This window comes from Leptonychotes weddellii, chromosome 3, assembly GCF_054177405.1.
Source record: "Leptonychotes weddellii isolate Sample4059 chromosome 3, ASM5417740v2, whole genome shotgun sequence".
NCBI classification, from domain to species: Eukaryota; Metazoa; Chordata; class Mammalia; order Carnivora; family Phocidae; genus Leptonychotes; species Leptonychotes weddellii.
In genome coordinates this window covers 50223479-50242239 of record NC_138371.1, presented here as the reverse complement: position 1 = coordinate 50242239, position 18761 = coordinate 50223479, and the positions used below count along the sequence as shown (strand labels likewise).

Below are 18761 nucleotides of genomic sequence, written 5' to 3'. Positions count from 1 at the left end.
TTTCTCAGGTCCATAGTCTCTCATGGTTCATCTCTCCCTCAGATTTCCTCCCCCTTCATTTTTCCCTTCCTTCTCCTAATGTCCTCCATGCTATTCCTTATGTTCCACAAATAAGTGAAACCATGGTAATTGATTTTCTCTGCTTGACTTATTTCACTTAGCATAATCTCCTCCAGTCCCATCCATGTTGATGTAAAAGTTGGCTATTCATCCTTTCTGATGGCTGAGTAATATTCCATTGTATATATGGACCACATCTTTTTCCATTCATCTGTTGAAGGGCATCTCGGCTCTTTACAGTTTGGCTATTGCGGACATTGCTGCTATGAACATTGGGGTGCATATGGCCCTTCTTTTCACTACATCTGTGTCTTTGGGGTAAATACCCAGTAGTGCAATTGCTGGGTCATAGGGTAGCTCTATTTTTAAATTTTTGAGGAACCTCCACACTGTTTTCCAAAGTGGCTGTACCAACTTGCATTCCCACCAACAAATGTTGGAGAGGTTGTGGAGAAAGGGGAACCCTCTTACATATATTTTTTTTTAAGAGAGAGAGATTGAGCACACCTGAGTGGGGGTAGGAGGGTGGGGAGAGGGAGAGAGATTCTTAAGCAGGCTCCATGCCCAGTGGGGCTCGATCTCATGACCCTGAGATCATGACCTGAGCCAAAATCAAGAGTCAGACGCTTAACCGACTGAGCCACCTAGGTGCCCCAATACTCTATATTTTTAACATCACTAATTTACTATATATATTATAAAATCATATACAAAAAGTTGAAGTTGCAAAAATATATGATAAATGTAGAGGTTCAGAGATCTTCTTTCTATACCCTAGCAGACTGTCAGATGATATATTTAAAATAGGAAGATATAATTACTAGGATCAAAAACCATCATTCAGTAATAAGCTCCACTTAATATTAAAACCAATGGTCCATATCTAACTGTTAGGTAAGAGCTACTAAAGACTGATAGGGTGTTGGTGAGTTCATATGACCTTGATATCTCTTGAGAAAGGTCAACCTGTCATCCCAATACTATAGGGAAAAAAAAAGACATCAAGGTTTTAGATCATGGTTATTGGGGAAATAAAGGTACTCTTTTTCTACCATGTTCATTGTAGAAATTAAGTGCTACATATTTTAAACATTTGAAATTGGAAGTTCATTTACACACCTAAATTTTATGTTTAGATTGTTTTGGTTTTTCTCTGAGAAATTAATTTTCCAGATATCTTCTATTCTTGATACCAGCATGTTCATTTCTTTTTTTAAAGTATTTGTTTGGTTTTGCTCAAGAAATCTTTCCCTACTCCTAGCTCATGAAGATATTCTCCAATTCTTTTCCTAGAATCTTTGTTGTTTTAGCTTTCATGTTTAGATTTGCAATCAAACTGAAAGCGATTTTCGAGAATAGTGTGAGCTAAGAGTCAAGACTCTTCTAACATATATTTATTTACCACCTCCTATGCACCAGACACATGGCTGGGTTTGGAGGATATAAAAATGAATTTAAACAGTTGTGTGAGGAGCTCACAGTGTAGTAAAAATAGAAATAGTTAAGATAAAATAAGTGTCCAAGTAAACCAATTTCAAAATACTATAGAAAAGCCAGCAACCCTTTTTAGAGAAATTAAGAGTAGCTTTAGATCCTTATAAGTGGGTCTTCAAGGACAGTAATGGCGCTGATGATGCTGAGCTAATGTTTCCTGGATGTTCAGTTCCTGTCAGGCACTGGGTTCAGCACCTTCACATGCATTATCTCATATACTTATTAAAACAACCCTGCAGGTAGGTCCTGTTCACTTCCTCCCTCTCAGATAAGACTCAGAGAGATTAACTGCTTGAAAGTGGAGAGACTGGTTCAAAGGAAGTCAGGCAATAACAAACACATCCATCAAAGTTATCTTCCGAAAGAAACAAAGTGGTTTTCTTTCTTTCCCTCCAGCTGAAGTCTGACTCAACAGCAATGCTAGTGAGCAGGAAGAGGAGGAGGTGGATTGGACAGTGGTCTGGGAGGCATCAGCTACAGACTGGGGCTAGCCGCAGCAGCGCTAGAATGTCTGGGTCTGTTTTGTTCTGCTGAGGGTCATACCCAGTGGTCGGTAGTCCCAAGCCAGCACGGAGCAGGAGGTACGGTTGCCTCTGCCAACTCGGGGACAGCCGTAGCCCCACGCTAACCTCTCCTAGGAGATCTGCAGCAGCTGAGGCACGAGGTCGCAGTGCAAGAAGACAAGGACATGCAGTGAGTGAAGGAAACAAGGAGAGATAGCTTGAGAGGCTGGTGGTGAGGAAAAACAAACCTTAAGCTGTTTATCAGTGAAATAAGAGAGAATTTTGTTTACCAAAAATTATTATAGTTCCCCCAAAGAATTTTCTATTCTGGGGAGGTTCTCCCATCCCTGCCAAGGATAACATGGAAATTTCTGGGTTGAGGAAGAGTGGCTGGAGTTCCCTGATGTGGGGAACGCAGGAAGTCTGAGCGAAATGATTCCGAGTTCAAGTTCCAATTGGGAAGGTGGTGGAGAGAAGGAGGAGCTGAGGCACTCACCTCGGAGTCATCAGCCTCTGGTTTGGACTAAGTGAGTAAAATCATCAAGGAAGAACTTGTGCAAGGAAAAGACGAAAAGGATGAAAACTGAACCTGAGGGGACATGGTATTTTGGGCAGAATGAAGAAGGTGGGGTCAGTGCCGGGGACGAAAAAGAACTCCAAAGCTCGTAACCTCAAGGCTTTGTAGCATTTCTATTGTGTGAATACACTGCTACAACCTTTCCAGAAACAGATTTATTGATGTGCATCCAGAGTCTAAAAAGTATAAATACCCTTTGACCCATCAATTCCTGTGTCTAGAAATTTATTCTATGGTAGTTATTATAGCTGTACACAAAAGTTTACATATAAAGGAGCAAACCATAGGATTACTAATGATAATGCTATTTTAGAAATAACCTGAATACTCAACTGGAGGGATTTGGTTAAGTAAAGCATAGCACATCTATACAATGGAATATTATCCATCTAATTTAAATCATGCTATAGAAGAATATTTGTTAAACGTGGAAAATTTTAATATATTAAGTGATAACTGTGGGTGTCTGTAGGTATAAAAACACTTATCATATACATTGGAAAATCCTGGAAATATAACCACAATAGTCCCCTCTGAATTGTTTGCCTATGGGAGTTTCTGTTTCTTTACTTTTTAAATAGACTTTACTTTTTTAGAACAGTTTCAAGTTCACAGCAAAATGAGTGCAAGTACAGAGAGTTCCCATCCCCTGCCCCACAGATGCACCTCAGCCTCCCCCACTATCAACATCACTCACCGTCGTGGTACATTTGTTACAACTGATGAACCCACACTGATACATCATTATCATCCAAAGTCCCCAGTTTACATTAGGGTTCGCTCTTGATGCTGTACATTTCACAGGTTTTGACAACTGCATAATGACCTTTATCCACCATTATGGTATCATACAGAATAGTTTCACTGACCCTCAAATCCTCTCTGTTCCACCTGTTCATTCCTCCATCCCTGCTCAGCTCTGGCCACCACTTTTGTCCCCACCACCACCCCCTGCTTGACTGAGGTAGAACTGACAAAATTATAACATGGTTAATGTGTACATCATGATGATTTGTTACATGTATACATTGTGAAAGAATTCTGCCTATGGGAGTTTTTAAATTACTGTTTCTGCTTTCTAAATTTTGGATAATGAATTACTTGTAGACATGGGGTAAAGTTATTTTCTAAATAGAACTAAAGTGGAACAATAGTGTCAAATTTTGCAGAATAGTGAAATAAGATAAGCACCAAAAATGGGTTATTGAATTTAGCAGCACAGAAGGATAACTGAAGACAAAGGCAAGGCAAGAAGGGATGGGATGAGAAACAGAAGTCAAGTGGTTAGTTCTGGAGGAGAGGAAGACCACACTGAGAGAGCGGAGCTGCATTGATCCAATGCTGGAGGCTTGCATGGGCTGAGCACAAGAGGAGAGGAGGGGCAAAAGAGAATGCTGAGAATGTCTTTTTATCATTCCCACTGCAGATGAGGGAAGGAAGTGAAAGTGGCACTAACTGGCGATGAGAATAGGGAAGAGAGAGTGGTAGTGATCAGCATGCTTGATGAGCCCAGCACGATGGGACATGGGGAGTAAGAGGGACAGCAGAGTATGATGAGAGTGAATTTTTTGATTTTAAGATCATTAAGGCAATCCCCTACCCCCCCACCCCCCCACCCCCCTTAACTTGTCTATCTGTGACAATGCTGTTGTTTCTGGAAAGTTAAACAAATCCAAGTTAGTTAATATGATCGTATGAAACATCAAGGGCTGGGAGCACATATCAGGGGTGAAGGAGAAGAGATGAAGCCCATCAGTGGAAGCACAAGACACCTGAAGAATGAGTCCCAAACAGGGATGAACAGGAATAACAAAGTAGGAAGGAAAGAATCATCTCTGTTCATCACATAACCCCAAGTCTTCAGATCATATCAGTCAATGGAGCTCAAAAATATCTCTGGTCTCTTGACCCCGACCAAGTCACCAAAACTCTCTCTGTCTCAATTTTGTTATTGACATTTGTCTCATGTGCACCAGAATGTTAACACTGGCTGTCTTCAGATTTTAGCATTATAGCCAAGTCTCATCTTTTTCCCTTTGTGTTTTTTCTTATTTTCCAAGTTGTTTTGTAAGAATATGTGTGAAAGGGTTTCAAAATTTGTAAGGTGTTTTGCAAATGTAAATATTACTAATATTGAGAAGAATACCTGCCCCCAAATATCTGCCCCACTGTTCCACAGGGTTCCTGCTCGATCATTCTCAGTTTAAAACTCACATTGTTAGAGTCCCAAATGTTAGACCACATGAGACCAAGCAGTCTTTCTAGAAGGCTACAGTTAAAATAAACATATTATCGGGGAGTGCCTACTTCTTTCTAATTAAAGATGTGTATACCTAAAAATTTTGTCTAGTGTCTGTCTTCATTGGGCCTTCCCGGTAAACGGATCTACTTGGAGCCATCAAAATACCCTTGTCATATTTTCCAGCCTCTCAAAGATGGTCAGTGGAAATGTTAAGTGAATTGGTGGTACTATAACACTATTCTTTTTTTTTTTTTTTTAATTTATTTATTAGAGAGAGAGAGAGTGAGAGAGCGTGCGCAAGAGGAGGTAGGGTTAGAGGGAGAAGCAGACTCCCCGCCGAGCAGGGAGCCCGATGCGGGACTCGATCCCGGGACTCCAGGATCATGACCTGAGCCGAAGGCAGTCGCTTAACCAACTGAGCCACCCAGGCACCCTATAACACTATTCTTTATATTCAAGGTGTTTCCTTTCCCTACAAAGATACGTACAATTTTAGTAATTATTTATTTATATATTTATATATTTATTTATTTTAAAAATATTTTATTTATTTATTTTAGAGAGAGAGAGCGAATGAGAGAAAGAGAGAGAGTGCATGAGCAGGGGGATGGGTAGGGGCAAAGGGAGAGGGAGAAGCAGAGTATGAGCGCGGAGCCTGACAAGGGGCTCCATCCCAGGACCCAGGGTCATGACTCGAGCCAAAGGCAGATGCTTAACCGACTGAGCCACCCAGGCACCCCAGCAATAACTTAAAACAATACTTTATCTCCCAGATGTCAATCCACCAGAGAGAAATTTTGGTACTAGGACAAGCTGAGGGTGGAGATGTTCTGACATCAGTCCCTTGGTTTTTCTGAAACAGTAGAGAGGCAGTTTCTTTTTGCCTATCTTACCTACACATAGGATCAGTCTTAATGGCTTCTGGAACATACCTACCAATGATTCCTTAAACTTCTGACAAAAGTATTCCTAGAAAAATAACTGACCTTTGGGCCAAGAACTGAAGTATCTTCCTCACCACCTACGCAGCAAAGTCTGTTCCACTCTTAGAACCGTGGGACCCCTTTCTGTCTTCACTCCTCACAGCTACCCCATTCTATACCTTATTCAAGTCTTATTAATCCTCCTAACCTTCCTCACCTTCCTGGTCATCTGGAATTGTTATATGCACTGTCCAGTCTTCAAACCCTACTCCCTAGAAGGTATCTCCAACTGGCTTACACGAAGTATCAGAGACTGAGAGGTTACTGGTAAGCAAATGCTTTTCAGCAGATTCACGGAGCTCTATCTCTTAATGGTTTCAATTTTGCACATTTCCTTTGTAACGGCAGCACAGCTGATAGACCAGAAGACATTATAGGAAATAGATAATGAATTGTCCTGCTGGGTCAGCACTCAGCATCCCAGACTACGGGAGTGCTTGGCTATGAGGCTCTGACAGGCGAAATGGGCTTTAATGCTCTAAGTCAAAGGATTTAGAGCCTGGAGCCCCCATTAACGTTAAGTGTTACATGACAAGGGCAAGAACTATTGAGTTGTCTTCAACAGGCTTTAGTAATAAAAAAAAAATCAGAGAAAGAATTTCAGATGGAAAAACTGCATGGGATTGAAGCGTGATGGATTTAGGGTCACGACACCTTATATTTAACTGTGTAACTCTGGGCATCAGCCACCCCTGGCAGAGGAGATCTGGGTACTGATGGGTTTCCCACTGCTCCTAAATTTGTAACAAATACATACACCACCAAACCATCCGTGCATAAGGCCTGCCCTACTTTTTAGTTATTTTCTGCCATCCCTCCCACCTTCCCTATTTAAATGTTGGGTCCAATTGTTCATTCCTGCTGCAGACAGAGGACAAACTCTGCACATAATGGCTCTGAAAATTCTCTCCATAACGTACAATTTTAGTAATTATTTAAATGGGGGGAAATACTAAATTAAGCAACAGAATATTGTACCTTATAATGACTAAATAATGCCTTTTTGTGCATTAGTGTGTTTGTTTTAAGGTATTCTTTTGAATCTAGTATGAAAAGAAGGGCAGAAAGCTTCACAGATAAGGCACTAGAGTGCAACTAATTATTGGGAGTTGAATTCATAAGCACAATTCCAGCTAAAAGCAAGACCAGAATAACTGTTTCAGGATGACCGTATTTGTAAATAGAGTATGCACACCAAGGAATCACCTAATACAGCAGCAGCTCATCTGCAAAGACACTTTATGTACAAGCTGTGGGGACAGTCTCAGGCAAAGAAAGATCTTAGGATAAAATCCATGCAGCAGTCTATGCTGGTTAGGACTATAGAAAATAACCATCTGAATTCCCCAAAGATACGGCAAAGCAAGTTAATGTACTTAGATCTTGCGTTATTTCAGTTCTGGTTCTGAGTAATAATTTATAGCTTTTAGAGGGCTCACAATAGCCTGGCAAAATATAATTTCACATAAGATATAAAGGGTCTAAAATTTTAAAATATCTGTATAATTTTGCCTGATTATGAAAATAATACAAATACTTGTGAAATTTTTAAGTAAAAATAAAATCAAAATCTCTGATCTTTCCATCTCTAGACATGGCAACTATTAACAACTTAGTGTAAGTTCTTCCTATCTTTTCCTACAAATATATAATATGCTCATGCATCAATTTATGATATATTCAACAATATATACGTTCATAAATAACACAGATAAAATATCCAACAACGTTGGACAATAATGACTATTAAGTACTAAACATTGTTCCAGTTGGGGAGAATCATGAGCAAAACAGACAAAATCCTCACCTTCGTTGAGCTTACATTCTAGTGAGAGAAGACAGATCGCAAAAAATTTTTAAAAAATACAGAAATAGATTACATGTTAGAAGGTCTTAGGAATTACAGAGAAAAAATAAAGCAAGATAAAGGGGATTTAATATCAAGGTTGTCAGGCCTTATTATCAGGTAACATTTGAAAGATGACTTTAAAGAAGTAAGGATTTGAACCACACAGATACAGGGGGAAAAGTATTTTAGCTGAGGGAATAGCCAGTGGAAAGGCCCTGAGGTAGGTGTGTGAGCAGTATATTCTAGGAATAACAGAAAGTCCAGTGTGGCTGGAAATGTAGGAGTCAGGACTGGGGCCAGATGATGAGGTGCCAGATTGTGTAGGATATTGGAAACCTCTGAAAGAATTGTGAGTTTGGCTTTTACTCTAGTGATGACATAAGGAGACTTTGAAGAGTTTGTGAGCAGAGTTGTGATATGATATGATTAAAATTCAAAAGCATCTGGCTATAGAGCATAGAGGGGGAGAGATAAAGAGGCTATGGCCATGAAACAGTCCAGAGATGAGGGTGACTTAGACCTGGATAGTAGCAGTTGAGTGGTGAAAAGTGATCAGGTTCTAGATAAATTTTGCAGGTAGAGCCAACTAGACTTCCTGATGAGTTAGATGTGTAACATGAGAGCATGATGCCTATAAAATTTTTGTCATAAGCATCAGGAAGGATTGAGTTGCCTTAATAGAGAGAGGGAAACAGATAGAGAGAGGAGTAGGCTTGGGAGAAAAAGGATTGTCAGCTCTGTTTTGGACATGTTAGGTTTGAGGGGTCTATTAGAAAAATATGTGTATATATATACATTTATCATTCTATACATACTTATATACTTTATTCTATACATACTTCTTTGTGGCTTTTTTTCTTATAGACATTTTTCCATAGCAGGACATATGGAAGGGATATTTTTTGTGGTCATTTTTATAGTGTGGTAGGCAGAATTCTAAAGATGGCCTCTAAGATTCCCACCTGCTACCCTCTACTTTGAACAAGTCTGGTAGAATCCTCTCCCCTTGAGTGTGGGCAGGACTTGTAAATATGACAGGATCATCACTTCCTTGATTAGGTTATGTTATGTGGCAGAGGTGATGGGATAGCCACTCTTGTGATTATGTAAGTCACTCCTGACATCATGTAAGCCTCTGTCACAGCCAACTGGGTGAGATTCTCCTGTTAGCTTTGAGCAAGTGAGCTGCCATGTTGTGAGAGGACCATATGGCTAGTACCTAAGGGCAATCTCTAAAAGCTGAGAGAGACCTTTTAGTAGCAGCCATTAAGAAAAGGGGAAGCTCAGTCTACAACTGCAAGGAACTCAATTCTGCCATCACCCGAATAAGCTTTGAAAAGTGCCAAAATCCACATGAGAATGCCACCTGGCCAACACCTTGATTTTAGCCTGTGTGACACTGGACTGGAGAACCCAGCTATGCCATGCCCAGATTTCTGACCTACAGAAACTGTGAGATAAGAAATGAGTGTTTGTCTTAAGCTGCTGAATTTGTGGTGTCTTGTCAGGCAGCGATAGAAAATTAATACACATGGTGTTCTGTCAGTGTCTTCAGGAGCCGAGGATGGGCATCCTCTTCCCAAGGAGCAAATGGTGGGTAAAACTACAAAACCTACCACCTACATGATAACCTGTGAACACGAGTGTTTCTTGAGCCACTATAAATAAATATAATCAGGTATATCTTTTCTGTCTTCCATCCTTTTCATGGGGGATGTAATAGAGCCTTGTAACAGAATAAACATAGAGCGATCTTCATAAGGTTGCAGAATTTAAAGCTCAGAAATTTAGTTCTGGCTCTGCGAGTATCTTATATAACCGTTCTGTCATAATTTTCCACCCATAAACCAAGGAGTTTTGGCCTTAAAACCATGCAGGCGATCAAGCCCAGCAGGTGCCGCTCCTCAGAGTCAACTCAAACAGGCAGACAGAAGGCAAGTAATCACAGTAGCTGCCCTCTAAGTTGCTCTGCTCCCCACAAGGAGGGACCTCCATTAAATATTTAATACAATCACAAAGAGAATACACAGCAGGTAGACAACTATGATTATCTGCCCCATAGCTTTCACAGCAAGCTCTTGGCAGCACCTGGGATGGGCTTCATATCACATGAAACACATCCCTTCGTAGTTTCTATTAAAAGGAAGGCCAACAGTTTCAAAACTGAGGTTTCAAAATAAGGATCATTCTCTTGCTGCATATCTTTGGGCAGAGTTTGTGAAGACTTCCCAGAAGTTATAAGGTAGAAAAGACACTGCAATTGGAAATCTAGTTTCCACTTAAGCTGTACAGTTAAGGCAAAACTTGGCAGAGTAAATTCTCTCTTATTAACAGAAAATAGCCATTGGCATCATGAATCCCCAAATTGACAAACTTCCCGTGTTAGTCTAAACTGGAGAAGAAACTACCAAATGCACATGAGAAGACGTATTGGGGTTGGCACCCAGTTAGCGATCTGAAGACTCCACAAGATGGTTCACTGGGAAAGTCATTCATCGGTGGCTGCTGGACAATTTCATTCATGGAAGAGGGAACATCTCTCTGTGCAGTGCCCATGATCAGGGGCATCCACTTAGGCTCAACAGGAGCAAAAACTAAACTCCTATTGTGTTAAGCCATGGAGATTTTGGAGTTTATCTATTGCCTTAACTGATACTGTGGTTTGAATGTAGGCAACGGGGCTGTGTTTGAAATATACCAGAGTAATTGGTTTTTCAGCTATATGTTTTAAAGACTGGTGGATTGTTTGGGTCTGGACAGTGTGGCTGGCTCCTGAAATTTGATCATCCTTAATGTGCCGTGGTAATCTGGCCCCTGGATGTCTGGCCATTCTTGTTAAAAGCCAAGTCTGCATATTGCTGGCTCCTTGAGGAGAGGATATGGTGACCATCTCTATGGTAGCCGAAGGCCACAGGACATGCATCCAGCCTTCACCACCTCTGTAACTAACATCTCTGAGAAGACAAAGAGAGACCTGGCTGACTTGAAGACCTACAGGTTATCAGATTAGTGTCACCATCTCCTCTTTACTGTCAAGAAACAATCACCCTTAACTCCCTTCTTTGGCTAGAGACTTTCCTCTTCCTTCCCCACTGTGTCTGAGGATGAAGAGACTTGAAGTTGGCTTGTCTATAACCAAGGTCTGCTGGTCTGCAGCTCTGTGTAATGGCCCCTCATTTTAGAGAAAAGGACCTGCTTCTGCCAACTTGCCCCTACCCCAAAAGAAGAAACTTAATCCTTAATCAGATAAATATCTTCACTGACATTTATATAGAACTGCATCATTTACAAAATATTTATATAGCATTTTACATGTTACAATATATATGCAAGTAGTATGCCCAAGTAGTATGTCCACTCAGCAGGTGAGTGGAGCAGACTGGACAAAGAGGTAGGTCTACTGGCCAACATTCATGTGCCTTTGTGGATAGAGGAAAGATGGAGTGGTGATTCCATTGCCCAGGCAGCCCCTTAGCAGCTGGTCCCTATAGGAGACCAGTCAGAGAATTGAATTAGGAATCAGAAAGTCCAGTCTGTTCTGTGTCCTATCTCAAGGAAGCTGTGTGGCCTTAGGCAAGTCACTTCAGCTCTCTGAGTCTGTTTCCTCATCTGTAAATTAAAGAAATCTCTAGTATTCCTATTAACTGAAAGTTGACACATCTACAGTATAAAACCCCAGAAGAAGACCAATCCATTTTTGGGTGTTTTATCCCAGGACACTACATTGTCTGATGAATTGGGGTCCTTCTTCATGTTCAGTAAAGAGAATTCAAGTTGTCAGAATTAGCCATTGAACCATTGAGAAATTTAGGATAGATACCAGCGTTCAGGAAAATATATTTTTGGCAGATTTAAGTTCATTATATAGACTTAGGTTGAGAAAATCTGTAAGAAAAATAGGAAATGCTTTGAAAGGGATTACCCATGCTACCACTCTGCAAATTATCATTCTTATTAACCAGCTTCAAACTATTCAGGGAAGTCAATGAGTGTCGTGAACCAAAAAGCAAGCACCTTTTCCAGTGGAGAAAACTCTGGGAGCCACTCCATTAATCCTGGATTAAAAAATTATTTCCTTGGGCGCCTGGGTGGCTCAGTTGGTTAAGCGACTGCCTTCGGCTCAGGTCATGATCCTGGAGTCCCAGGATCGAGTCCTGCATCGGGCTCCCTGCTCAGCAGGGAGTCTGCTTCTCCCTCTGCCCCTCCCCCCTCTCATGTGCTCTCTCTCATTCTCTCTCTCAAATAAATAAATAAAATCTTTTAAAAAAAATTATTTCCTTATTTTCTATCAGTAATAAATAACTACTCAATTATAATTACCGATAACAATTATGGATCCATAGCAGACCAAGAGGAGAGGACTCAAACCTTCACAGGAAGACAACACAGTTATAAAAGTTACCCTCTACCTCCAGGATGATTCCAGAATTACTTTTGGTGCAAGAACGAAGCAATTTCATTTTGTCATGACATTTTGTTTATATTGAGGAAAACTTTTAAACCATTAATAAAAAATATTATCTGAAATGGTTGTCTTTATCTTATGATCTACACCATCTTACATCAGGCTTCACGGGGAGAAGGTTGGAGCCTTTTAGACTCTTGGCATTGTGGCTTAGTCTGGAGTCTCATTCATTATTAACATAAACAGTTGACAAAATGCCCTGAGGCAAAATATACTTGAGAAGGGAGGAAGCCTAAGCAGATAAATAATTTTGCTTTTCCTAGCAATACACACACACACTATAACATACACACACATTCATAGAACATATCTACTAAATGCCTGCATTTAGGAAAAATTCTCTCACTCACCTCCATCTACATTGTTTAATTCCTTACCAGTTTTTTCCCTTAGCATGAGAAGGGAAACATAAAATAACTTTAAATTCCAATACCATGCAAAGACACCCATGTAAACATCATATATAATGCATCTTCAGATTTGCATTTGAAATCTAGTATTAGGTATGTGACAGATTGAAAGCATTTTAGGTGGAAGACCAAGAAATAATGTTGGTCTAAGTACATGCTTTATTTTATCAGAGGGAAGAAAGTGATTTCAGGAAATAGTCACTGCTTAACCTACCACAGTTTACTGTCTTCAGGCATCGCTGCTTCTAACTACTGGATAAAAGCATGAAATTTTTATGACCAATCCCACAGAAGTAACTGCTGCATTTTTGCTCAGGAGTCCACACTGTTCTTTTTATAGATCAGTGGAGCAGCCTGCTTTATTGGAATGGACTATAAGCACAGAGAACAATGTAAAATGGCTGTATCATTAATCAGAAAGAGATGTGGTAAGAGTCTGCAGACATAAGGATATGGTATATCCAAAATCACTAAATTGTATGAGCAGAAGTATTCTTGAGATATTATTTGTGCTTGCTACATGTGCTGTTTCCCATAAGAAAAAAAAAGACCAATGACTGGACAAGAATTTTTCCTTCCCTGATGAAGGCAATGTACAGACCCCAGAAAAACTCTTGCACGTGTACACTTAGAGACATGTTCAAGAGTGTCCTTAGCAGCTATGTACGTAATAACCAAATATGGAACCCAAATGTCCATCAACACCATAGTGGGTAAATAAAGCAAGGCTTATTCATATAGTGGAATACTTGGCAGCAGTGAAAATAAATGAATGAACTGCAAACTCACATGACTCAGGAACACATGTTGAATGAAAAAGCAAGCCACAGAAGAATACATACAGTATAATATAATGTATATAAATTTCAGAGACATGTAGGATATAATGATATATTTGGCATGGATTCAGACATATGCAATGAAACTATACAGAAAGGCAAAAGAATGTTAAGGTCATATTAGGATAGGGTTACCTCTGCAGGGAAAGCAAAGGGGGAAAGGATTAGGGAAGATCTGTACAAGGATTCACAAGTAATAATCATGTTCTTTTCTTAAACTGGGTAGTGGGTGTTCACTGCCTCATGTTTTGTTATACCTTTACATATGGCTAATTAACCAACTTTTTAAAATGGTGTAATTTGTTGGTTCTTTCCTTTCCCCAGAATTTGACTTCATGATCCAAAGCTAAGAGCAGAATAACAGTAATCCATACCAAACATAGCGCTAAAATTTGGGATAGGAATCAACCATGACCCCTTGACATCTGATCTAACATGATGACCTGGTAACAAGGAATTGGCAACGAATGATTTTTCTGCATAGCAAGGCGTTCAGTTTGTTCAGCTATTACTGATGTCAATAATAGGATACTGAAAGCATTCCTTCATAAAACGGTGTTTAGATATCTGTTCTTCAGTATTCTCTCTTTAAAAGCAAGGAAGAAAGAAACAAGGCAAAACACAAAACTTTGTCAAATCAGTCCTAACCCAATCATAATGCTAAAGTATACAAATATTGACCTCTATAAATAATTTCTTCTCTGCCAATCACAGAACCAAGGTGGTGGTATTTTCCTGCAAAGGAGGACAACTAAAGAAGCTTTAGACTGTGTACTTTCCCAAGAAAGGGAAGTCAAAACTCAGAAATAATGCATCAGAACTGAAGAGAGCTAGAGGGTGGTCAGGGTTGGGACAGCCGAAGGAGAACGCTGCAGAGACACCCAACCCAGACTGGGAGTTCGTGAAAGCCTTTGCAAGGTAGGAGAAGCTAAGCTCCATGCTCAAGAATTAATAGAAACCACTAGAGGACACGGCCTGGGGGAAGAAAGCTCCAGGCAGCTACAGAGAGGTGGAATGAAGGGGGGGAAATTGGAGGGGTAGACGAACCATGAGAGACGATGGACTCTGAAAAACAAACTGAGGGTTCTGGAGGGGAGGGGGGTGGGAGGATGGGTTAGCCTGGTGATGGGTATTGAGGAGGGCACGTTCTGCATGGAGCACTGGGTGTTATGCACAAACAATGAATCATGGAACACTACATCTAAAACTAATGATGGAATGTATGGGGATTAACATAACAATAAAAAAATTTTTTTAAAAATTTCCCTGCAGAGATCTGCAAAGATGACATGACTGAAGTTCGAAGTTAAGTCTAGATTGCAGCCTCCTGTCACATCATGCCGCACCCCAGACATGGGACAGCATAGAGCAGACCTGAGGAGGAGGGCTGTGGAGTCTGGAGACTGGGACTGAATCCCTGTCTGTCTCCAGAGTTGTCATTTCAGCTTAAATGTTCAGTTATTACTGCTAATCTATCCTCTGTGCTGTAGCCACAGAGGTGGTGTGATCTTTCTAAAATACAAGTCCTGCGTCTCCCTGATTTAAAACTCAACTACTGGCTCCCCATTGCCTAGGACAAATACTCAAACTTCTTAACGTAACTTTCAAAGTCTTGGAGCAATCTGACCTCTGCTTCCTCCTCCAGCCTCATCTACCTGGTGCTTTCTGCAGCATTAACTCATCTCAGCTCTCCAGCCCCTCAGCCCCCACGCTCTCTCAGCTTTGCTTGGAACACATCTCCTCACCTTCCTCGCCAAAAAACTCCTGCTACTCTTTAGATCTTAGCTTGGCAATGTAGAATAGGAAATGTGTAATTTATTGAATACACACACACACACACACACACAGATATTTTATAAATTCATGTAAATTTATCTGTATAATACTGTAGATACTTAGAATTTAAACATTTGCAAGTCAGAATCTATATTGCTTTAATATATTCTGCATAGAGCACAATGTGCCTACAAAATTAACATTAAATAATAACACAAACCAATTTACCATTTCTTGGGAGCAATTTTAAAAGACATGGTAGTTGTTCTAGCATCTATTGGGAAATAACTATGTTATATACACATTTTTATCAATAACTATTTCATAGTTTAATATAAACTATGTTTAATATAAAATGTCCATGAGTTAAGGCATGGGTACTTGTATATGGGTACATTTAACATAAAATGTACCCAGTTGTAAAAGAGCATCAAACTAATACATAACAGATACCCATTTTACCACAAATCAGAGTAGACAGGAGGTTTTTCTGTTACTCAACAGTAGGCAATGCTAAAAATCTGATCACGGGGGAAAGATGCAAAAAAAAAAAAATTTGCCTATGAACTCAGGGGTTGCTATCGATCTGTATGATGGTCCCTCTTTTGCTTCAACCAGCAAACCATCGCCAGTGTGACAAGTGAACCTTAAGACTGGAACGAGAAAATTCCTCTTACCTCGGCATCAAAGCGAGGATCCTGGTAGGCATCGCTGATGTTCACCGGAAGACCTGTGGAAGCCACGAGCTCAGCAACACTGTTATTTATGAGCCAGTCGGAATATGATGATTTCTCCATGCTTTCTTTGAAACTATCAAAACCAAAACAGGCAGTAAGAAAATAGAGAAACATAAATTTGCTTGAAAGCAAATCTCATAAAATTATACTCATAGTAGGATTATCTATCCCCCTTAAGAAGGGATAAGTGACTTGAGTCAGAGAATAGCGAGGTAATTATCAGTAGCTACTTCAAAAAAACTTACCTGATGTAATGTAAAATAATCAAATCCATGGGAAGAAATAATAGATTGCCTATGATCCAGAGAACCACTTGAGGTTGTATTTAGGCCAAAGCAGACAGACATAAAGTAAGCAATCAAGTAATGACTGAAATTGACAATGCTAACACCATAGCATGATAAATTCCACTGACCTCCCAAAACCCACACTCCTTAACTGAGCAGACTGGATGTTTGACATAGGGAAAAATTAAGCCCCAGAATGGGGAAAAATCAGGAAATAAATTAGGAATTTACAAAATTTTAAAGGCAGCAAAAGAGCAGATCTAGACCATGCATAATCCTAGTAATTACGTAACTACTTCTGCGTATGTCTCAGAGTTTCTTAACAAAAACACATTTCCTACTTACAAAATCTTACCGGAAAACCCATTTTAGTGCTACTGACCCCTAACATTAATCATTTAAATTACATCCATATTTGATTTGAACAGGTATTTTGTGCAAAATGCTTTTGTGAACTTTCCCTTGTATCACATTCACTACAATCATCACATTTATAGAAAGGGCGTAAGAATTAGTAAGATTCCCTACTCCCCTCCCTCCCTTCCACCACTTCTTCCCCAAGTGCAAACTGAGCACTGCCAGGAGCTGTGGAAATGCAAAACTGAGTACTGTTCAAAATCACAACGTCAAGGAACATTTTCATGGAGGATGTGAGGTTTGTGGCGTGGCAGGTGATAACTGAAATTACATAAATGAATGCAAGTCTACAGGGGCGACGTTTTCCAACCACACTCTGTGGAACCCTAGGTTCCAGGACACATGAGTGAGGGCACCACAGCAAGAAGAGTAAGAACTCTATTGACTTTTTAATCTAAACTGCCCTATATGTAAGGAAGACACCAACAACTGTCACGAGCCATTGTTACTATGCAACGATGTGCCGCAGTGTGGAATTTGTGCCATCCCAAGGATCTGGGGCACGGAGAGGCCCCTGGATACATGAAGAATTGGGAAGCAGAGGCATTCTTTAGCACCATCCGTAGACATCATCTGTAATGGCTGCTGGTCTGTGTCTGGTGAATGTAACATTTACTGGTGATGTTATTCATCCCTGTAGCCTCTCAGGAGAGGAATCAATGAGTAGGAGTAGAGCAAGAATAGTAGGTTCTCACCTACAGAAAAGAAGGGAGTGGCAGTCCACATACAGAGAGTTTCAGGGAAACACTGCTAATCATAAACACTGCAGTCTGAGACTGTATGCAGTCAGAAGAAGAGGGAGGAGAAGACATTGGACTTGATCGTCCAGGGCCATAGGTCCCTACTTACAAAATTCCCAAGGAAGATGATGATGGGAACACTTACTGAGCAGGGGCTCCTGGGAGATTCATTCTAAATCTAAACATGCTTAGAACTGGGTTTAATTCAGGCTATGTGTATATTGCAATCACTCTAAAATTGTAGGACAACGTAAGACAGTCAACTCCGTGCAAGGCACTGCGCGTAAGCACAGTTGAGGTGGTTTCTAGGAAGTATAAACTATGGTCTCTCTCCTCATGGAGGTCTCCACCTACATGGGGAGATGACACTTATACAATGACCACTTTAAGAGCTCCATTCAAATTTCAAATGAGAAATGCGTCACATGGCGGTGTTGACTAGTTGCCAAGTCAACAGTACTGATCAGGAATGCAAAAGAAGTGCAGGGAGGAAGCAGCCACCGAGACTGTCATCATGGGGTAAGGCTACAGAGGGGAGGGGAGATTTTAGTGAACCTATAGCTGCAACAGTGCAAGCAGATGTTCTGAAAACCACCTCTCCATTTCTTCAGTTTAATGGTGCATGGGTACATAAACTAGGGCCCAGCGTGACAGAATGCTCAGAGAGACGGTCAGGAAGGATGATTGTCACTCTTGAGTATTTATATCACATTCTGGCTTTTGCACCAATTCAACCTTCCAAATCTTAAAATTTTACTGTAATGCAAAATTATGATGTTGAGTTAGAGCTTTCAAACCCTTGCTTTTTTTTTTTTTTAAAGATTTTATTTATTTATTTGACAGAGAGAGAGAGAGAGCACGAGCTGGAGGAGTGGGAGAGGGAGAAGCAGACTCCCTGCTGAGCAGGGAGCCCGATGTTTGACTCGATCCCAGGACCCTGGGATCATGACCTGAGCTGAAGGCAGATGCTTAACCGACTAAGCCACCCAGGCGCCCCAAAAACCTTGCTTTTTTTCAAAAGGATAATTTTGTTTTATGAGAAAGACCATGAATTTTAGAGTCAAATATACCTGATTCAAATACCTATTTTGCCTCTTCCTAGCAAAGTGATCTCAGACAAGTTGGGTTACACTTCATCTGTAAAATGGGTATAATACTACTACTTATTGTGCAGATTAAAGTAATAATTTATAAAAGTGCTTAACATATTTTCTAGCCCACAGTAAATATTTTTAAAAAGTATCTACATTTTAATAGCTTCTAAAGTAAATTCCTCATGTGACAGTAGCCTTTGTACATTTCAGCAATGAAGTATTATGCATTTAACCACAAAGGAAATGGCCCAAATTATTTCTGTTTCTTGAGGGACACACCTGGCTTAA

General features: G+C 40.2%; 1 protein-coding gene across 1 annotated transcript in view; it reads right to left on the bottom strand.

Moving 5' to 3' along the window:
- The window catches only part of PDE11A (phosphodiesterase 11A), a 300465-nt gene that overhangs the window by 135404 nt on the left and 146300 nt on the right, over positions 1–18761 (bottom strand). The window contains exon 6 of the mRNA XM_081815325.1: positions 15876–16008. Within this exon, the coding sequence (XP_081671451.1) occupies positions 15876–16008 (133 nt within the window). The remainder of the gene's footprint in view (positions 1–15875; positions 16009–18761) is intronic.